This window comes from Budorcas taxicolor, chromosome 3 (genome assembly GCF_023091745.1).
Source record: "Budorcas taxicolor isolate Tak-1 chromosome 3, Takin1.1, whole genome shotgun sequence".
In the NCBI taxonomy this organism is placed as follows: domain Eukaryota; kingdom Metazoa; phylum Chordata; class Mammalia; order Artiodactyla; family Bovidae; genus Budorcas; species Budorcas taxicolor.
This window is the reverse complement of record NC_068912.1, coordinates 114,014,094-114,021,575: the sequence shown is the minus strand read 5'-3', so window position 1 is coordinate 114,021,575 and position 7,482 is coordinate 114,014,094. Positions and strand designations below refer to the sequence as shown.

Genomic DNA, 7,482 nt, shown 5'->3' with positions numbered 1-7,482 from the left:
GTGGGGGAGAAGGCAGAGGTGCGCAGTGCTCAGAGGGCTGTGTGCCTTGAGCAGTGACTGTCCCTCTCTAGCGCCTTCCCCGGCCTCTGGAGGGCTTCGCCCTCTCAGCCCCGACCCAGAGCCAGTGCTGTGTGGGCTTGGGGGCTGCCGGGAGGGCTCCCCTGGGCCGCCTCCGGGGCTCCTGGTTTCCAGGCTGGGGTGTCGTGCTGTGGCTGCTCGTGCTCCCCAAGCCTTCTGACAGGAGGGGGATGTGTTCCCTAGGGGCTCCTCAACTCCCCACTGCCCCCCACCCCGGCCTCAGGCTGCGGGATCGCCTCTACCTGAATCAGCTTGTCCTCCCACGTCTTCTGGTTCCACGTAAACTCAGTGTGTTCTGCAGAGAGAAGGCCACCCGCGCTCCTGCCTCCTGCCGCTCCTCCATGCCGCCTCCCAAATGCAGCAGCTGGGGTCCTCCGTGGACGGGCTCCCCACACGCCGCACTTCCCTCCCCACCCTCCCAGGGACCAGAGTAGGCTGTGCTGGCCACCGGGAGCCTGGGCACCCTGGCTCAGGCCACGTGATTTGTACACGGCAGGTACACAGATGGAGGGTGGCTCACACGCCCCAGGCTCCTTTGCTCAGACCAGGTGGTTAGTACACGGCATGTACAGTAGGGGTGTACAGTAGGGATCACACAAGCACCACAGGCTCCTTTGCTCAGGCCACACTTCTAGTACCTGGCATGTGCACTTAGCAGATGTCTTGCACACATACCCGGGACATCTCACCTTCCAGGTACTTGACCAGCAGCAGGATCTCCAGCTCCCACATGTCAGCCATGGAGGGGGCGATGCTCTGGCTCAGGGTCTTCAGAAGGTTGAGCATAGCGATCCCGCGGCCCTCCCCCTTGTAGGGGGATGACATCAGTACCTGGGGAACACCGAGACTCCAGTGGGGCCCCTCCTGTGCTGGGCAGCCCCAGGCCCCGTGCACCCTAACCTGAGGCCTCGCTGTCTGAGCCCATAAAGGGAGAGTTGGATAGGATGGGGCCTTTCAAGCAGAGCTCCGAGGACTCCCAGGATCAGAGCATCCCTGCAGAGGATGCTGAAGAGAGGAAAAGAGAAACGAGAGCGCAGACTCCCTCCCCACCCAGGGTTCCATGGAGCTTGGAGCAGGGTCAACACAAGGAGGGAGATGCATGGGTGCAGGGCAGAGCTGACCCCCAGGGAAGGGCAGGCTGCTGACAGTGTCCTGAGGATGCTTGGGGCCATTCAAAGGCCCAGCAGAGAAATCTGGGAGCCTGCTGCCCTTGCCGCATCTCCCCAAAGGGATGACAGGGGGCTGGAAAGCTCTTCCTGCCAAGCATCCAGCTCCATGCTCCCCCTGGAGGCCCTGGGGATTAGGAGCTCATGGGAGGGGCACCACAGGACACAGATGGGGCCAGGCCAGCACACAGACCCCATGAGCCTCCCACCAGGAGAGGGGCCAGCAGCTTTTCAGGCACAGGCAGGTCCACTGGGGAGAGAAAGATACAGGATACTGAGGCTGCCCCTCTCCTGTGCCCCAGGGGAGCTTCTCCCTGCAAGGTGCTGCCCCAACAGCATCGCAGCACCTCCCAAAATGCAGGAGGGGTCAGGACAGGGCATTTTCCACAAAGAACATCAATACAACTGGCCATCCTGGGAAGAAGGAGCCTGGTGCTACTGGCTAGGGCTGAGAAGATGCTCTTTTTTTTTTTAATTTATTTATTTATTTTAATTGGAGTCTTCACAACATTGTTGTGGTTTTTGCCATACATTGACATGAATCAGCCATGGGTATACGTGCGTTCCCCATCCTGACCCTCCCTCCCACCTCCCTCCCCATCCCATCCCTCAAGGTCATCCAGTGCACCAGCCCTGAGCAACCTGTCTCATGCATCGAATCTGGACTGGCAATCTATTTCACATATGGTAATAGACATGTTTCAGATCTATTCTCTCAAATCATCCCACCCTCGCCTTCTCCCACAGAGTCCAAAAGTCTGTTCTTTACATCTGTGTGCCTTTTGCTGTCTAGCACATAGGGTCATGTTACCTTCTTTCTAAATTCCATATATATGCGTTAATATACTGTGCTCTTTTCAGGATGTGCCCTCTTGGGCGTGCACACCAGGCTGGCCGTGAGAGTGTTTCTCTCCTACTGTGAGTCTTGGCCTTGTTGAGCCAACAGTAACTAGACACCCGCCCGTTCCCCTCCCCTCCCTCTGCAGGCTCTGGGAGGCTGGGAGCCCAGGAGTAGCAGGAACTCACAGCATTTGGACCAGCGGCCGAGGGAGGGGCAGGCCTGCTGAGAAGCTGCAGGGAGGGGCGGCACCCAGGAGGGAGCCAGCCCCAGACTCAGGGTTGGGGCAGGAGGTAGACCAGGGGGTGATCTAGCCAGATGCTCAGAGCTGGCTCTGCCCTTCACCATCGCTGGGTCCTGTGAGGCTCCCAGTCACCTCCTGAAAGTGGACACATCCATCCTCAAAGCCCCAGGACCATGACAGCAGCCCCCTTGGATGGCAGGGTCCCCCGTAAGTAGGTCGGTCTAGTCCCTTTCTTGAGGGTCTGATGCTAACAAGTGTGTCATCAGAGGCGAGTGGGAGGGCCTGGTGGGGTTGGCTCCAGAGGACTCAGATGGGATATGCAGTCCTTCCAGTGGGCTCTTGGGGGCCAGAGAGCTGACACTTGGGGGAAGCCTGAGCCAGGACCCCTGCTCTGAGGTCTGGGCCAGGTTGGGGGGGAGGTGGGGAGGAGAGAAGTGGGCTGCCAGAGGAAGAGTGTACGATTTTAACCTCCTCAGATTTTGGCAAGGGCGGCATCTTTGGCAAGACCTGGCTCTCTGGGCTCCGGGCTGCTTCCTGGAGAAGGAAGCCTGCTCTTGCTCGCGTTGGCCTCCTCGTCCTCGGCGTGCAGCTGGCGTTCGGCCAGGTTGGTGAGGCTGGCGCAGATGGGGGTCAAGGCATCCGTCTCCATGATGTAGGACAGAAGCCTCACCCAAAATCCCTGGGGGGCGAGGAGGAAGGGGGCGCGGGGATCAGCCATCCTGGGCAGTGCACAGCCTTGTGATGAGATGGTCGGTCCCCGCCCCCCCGACTGCCCGACAGCATTGTCTCAGCCTACCTACTCCAGAACCACACTCCGACCCACTGACTGACCACCTCAGCCTTGCCCGGCCCGCTGCCCAGCCTGGATCTCTGCCAAGGCCATCTAAGCCGCAGCCACCTGACATGGCCGAGGGGGTCAGCTAGTCCTGGGCCCTTGAACGCTGTGCCCACTGGCCTCACTCCTACCCCGCACCCAGCACATCTTCTTTGACTAGCCCTCCCTCGAATGGCAACCCACTCCAATATTTTTGCTTGAAGAATCCCATGGACAGAGGAGCCTGGCAGGCTGCAGTCCATGGAGTCTCAAAGATCTGGACACAACTTGGCTACTGAAACAATAACAAATGCATTACAGGTCAACAGAGCAAGACCCAAAGGCACCTAGGTCCAAGGCTTTTTGATTAAAATTCCCACCCAATGTCTGTCCACACTGCCTCAGCCTGTGCATGCTGCCTCTCGCACCAGGGAGCCCATGACCCTCAGCAGTCCGTTTCTACTTCACTGAATCCAGGTGGTCAGAACACAAGTATCCTCCACATAGTGCCCAACACTCATTCCCACAAAATTCTCTCATCGTTCCTCAGTCTGCCTTCTGCAGACCTGTTAACCAGTATGGAGCAGACCCCAGAAGGCACTTATCACACGCCCCTTCTTTCACAGCCCACATTTGCTCTACCTTCCACTCTCCTCTGTGTTTTTCTTTCAAAGATTATTCAAGTGACATGATTGCAATTCCATCCCAAAGACCCTGACTGTGCGCCTGCTGTGTGAAACTATGGCTGTCCATGTGGTAGATACAGAGATGGGTGGTTGTTGTTCAGTTGTGTCTGACTGTAACCCGACGGGAGCCCGCCAGGCTCCTCTGTCCATGGGATTCCCCAGGCAAGAATACTGGTGTGAGTTACCATTTTCTTCTCCAGGGGATCTTCCCAACCCAGGGATCAAAGCTACATCTCTTATGTCTCCTGCATTAGCAGGCAGGTTCTTTACCACTTGCTCCACCTTGGAAGCCCGCACTCTCTTGTAGCATTGTGTATTTCAGAAAGGTCACAGGTCAATAACTTTAGGGACACCAGACCCAGTGGCTGAGTTGCCTGATACCAGCTGTGGCCATTCTGAAACTCTGAGGAAGAAAAAAAAAGCATGACCTTCTAGAGGATATAAAACTTCTTTCTGTCCCCAAGGGAGGGGCACAACTCTCGAGGCGTTAGCCTGCTGTTTCCCTTTTGCTTGGAAAAAATAATTTACTCTTTTCTATTTCTTCCAAACTCTGTCTACATATTTCTATTTGGCATCTGTGGACCACGAGCCAAGATTTTGAGAACATAACTGGTGTGAACAGCTTGTGTTCCCAAAGCCACCTAGGGAAGGATTAAAGCGGGCTGAGGTCAGGAGAAATCCTAGCTAGTATGACCCCAGCTCCAAATGGAAACCCATATATTTAAAACTTCTATGTGTAACACAAAGAAGAAAACAAGCCAACAAAGGTGTGGACAAAATTAAAGAACAAGTGGAGAAAAAGATGCACATGGATAGAAGGGTATTTTCAGTGACAACAATTCAGTTCAGTCACTCAATCGTGTCCAACTCTTTGCGACCCCATGGACTGCAGCATGCCAAGCCTCCCTGTCCATCACCAACTCCTGGAGTTTACCCAACCTCATGTCCATTGAGTTGGTGATGCCATCCAACCATCTCATCCTCTGTCGTCCCCTTCTCCTTTTGCCTTCAATCATTCCCAGCATCAGGGTCTTTTCCAATGAGTCAGCTCTTTACATTAGGTGGCCAAAGTATTGGAGCTTCAGCTTCAGCATCAGTCCTTCCAATGAAGATTCAGGGTTGATTTCCTTTAGGATTGACTGGTTTGATCTGTAATGCATAGAAATTCATTATTTTATTGCTCAAACTGCTGATCAGGGCTCTCTCTCAGCTAAAAATGACAAGGACATTCTTCGAGCCTGACTTTTGGTTCAGGGAAACAGGGTCCTTTCACTTGTCTTTGGAATTCTTTATATTCTACTTATTCTATCAGTGGGACCACTTTGTCCCATCCTGCAAGCTGTCCAGTCCTTGGGGAAGAGGACTCTTCTTCTCAGGACCCCTCTGTCCACCCATCTCCTCCAACTGCCCAGACCACACCTCCCCACCCTGGGCTCCTATGCCTATATCCTCAGGGGTCTTGGCTGTGAATCCCCACCCCCGCCAATTTTCCTTTCCCCAAAAAGGCCACCATACCTCACCACACATGTGGGTGACAGAAACGCTGAGTGACAAAGCAATGTGAGTTTTTAATCATCGGGACCTGGGCACTCCTCCAAGAGTGGGTTCACAGAGCTCAGAGAGGCAGTTGGATCTGAGAGTTCCAAGGGTCTGGGACCCAACGGTGATGAGTCCAGTGAAACCCACCCCCCACCCTGCCAGGGGACCTGCTCCCCATTGAGTCACGACTGAGGACCCCGAAGGGCTCCTCCTTTGTCAGGCCATCCTGCCGTCATCCACACTACTGTTGATGTGTATTGGGCAGAGAACAGAGCCTTTTCTTGTGGTGTATTTTTGTTCTGTCCAGGAAAGAACTCAGAGAAAAGGTCAGTATATAGGTCCCAGGCTTACTCCTTAAAGGACTCCCAAGAGGAAGGGAGCACAGGATAGTGAAAGACGCTGGGACGGAGTTTGAGAAACTTGGGACAGGAAGAAAAAGGATCAGGGAGGTCTTCATTCTCCGTGTTGACATCTGTGTTGGTGTTTGTCAGCAATTCAGAAGCTGCTGGTGTGGAGGGAGCCCCTTGAGAAGGGCAATGAGGGCACCTCAGGGGGATTCCTCACTAATCATTCATTTTTTGTGTCCAGAAGAGAGGGAGCAAAGGCCCTTCCTAAGCAGGGGTGGTGGCCCGTCACTGCATGACTAACCACCTAAATGTAATGGCTTAAAATGACACCGTCTATTATCTCACAGTGTCTCTAGTCGGGAGTCCATGGCTCAGCAGGGTCGTTTGCCTGGGGTCTCACAGGCTGCACTCAAGATGTCACCTGGGCTACAACCTTTCTGAAGCCCAGTCCTTCCAGGCTCATGTGGTTGTTGCCAGAATCCAGTTCCTTTCGGTTGTAGGACTGAGGCCCTTGGTTCCTTGTGACGCAGGCAGTTTACATCACTGCTGTTTACTTTTCAAAGACAGCACGAGAATTTCCAGTCTGCTAAGATGGAGTTGTGTGAGACATAATGTAATCACGGGAGTGAGACCATCACAGGAGGTTCCCCTCACCTTTGCCATGTACTATTGGTTAGCGTGTGTGTATGTGTGTGTGCGCGCACGCACGCATATGTTCAATCATGTCTGACTCTTTGCAACCCTTTGAACTGTAGCCCGCTAGGCTCCCTTGTCCCTAGGATTTTTCAGGCAAGAACACTGGAGTGGGTTGCCATTTCCCCTTCCAGGGGATCTTCCTGAACCAGGGATCGAACACAAGTTTCCTGCATCTCTTGACTTCCTGGCAGATTCTTTACCCACTGAGCCATCACTAGAATATGGGTCTAACCAAGTTACAGGTTCCTCCCACACTCTAGGGAAGGGGGTTATGCAGGGTGGGACTCACTGGGGGGTCATCCTAGAATGGGTGACATGCCAAGTATAATCAATCTTACCTCGAAAGAACTTGAAGAAGAGATGGCAGAAGCAGCAACAGAGTCACATGAGGACCCATCAGAGGAAACAGAGGACCTGGGGCCTCTGGAACCAGATGACAGTGGTAAGAAAACCAACCCCCTCCCTGCATTCCTGCCTCGTTTTCTCTACTAACTCCTTGAGGGTAAGCCCCAACCAAGGTCTCAGTTTTCCCATCGGTACAGTGGGCAGGAAGGTCCCACCCATGCCCCAGATGGAGCTAGGGCTGGGCTGGTGTCAGGGAGACTGGGGCACCAGGGGCACCCCCTGTAACAGTCATCTTGCCGTCACGTCGACCACCTTTGTCTCAGGTACCTTCCAGCAAGTCACGAACCTCCTCAACATCATGGAGAGCGAGTCAACCAAAACGGACGCCGCAGGGGCAGGTTTTGACATGAGGAAGAGGCTGGCCTCGGTGATCATCACGGAGAAGGCCACCACCAAGCCTTCCGTGGTGATGAATGCTCTTATCCGCTGCCTGCAGGTGCCGGAGGTAGGGCCTCCTCCCCCTAGGTGCTTCTCTGAGCTTGGTCACCTGCTTGCACGTCCATCCATGGCTCAGCACACATTTACTGATTGCTGTCAGAGCGGGGCTAGGTGCTGGGGCCCCTGAGGACCAACTGGGCTGTGGGCTGCTCACAATTTTTCAAAGCTCCTCTGTATTCTGATTCGGTGGGTTTGGGATTCGTCGTCTTAGAGCAGGTGAGCCAAGTAACA

At 54.5% G+C, this 7,482-nt stretch overlaps 1 protein-coding gene across 1 annotated transcript in view; it reads left to right on the top strand.

The window, feature by feature from the left end:
• The first annotated feature begins 5,615 nt into the window (after positions 1-5,615).
• The window catches only part of MROH2A (maestro heat like repeat family member 2A), a 59,262-nt gene continuing 57,395 nt past the window's right edge, over positions 5,616-7,482 (top strand). The window contains exons 1-3 of the mRNA XM_052637597.1: positions 5,616-5,691; positions 6,755-6,850; positions 7,077-7,258. Of these exons, the coding sequence (XP_052493557.1) occupies positions 5,616-5,691; positions 6,755-6,850; positions 7,077-7,258 (354 nt within the window). The remainder of the gene's footprint in view (positions 5,692-6,754; positions 6,851-7,076; positions 7,259-7,482) is intronic.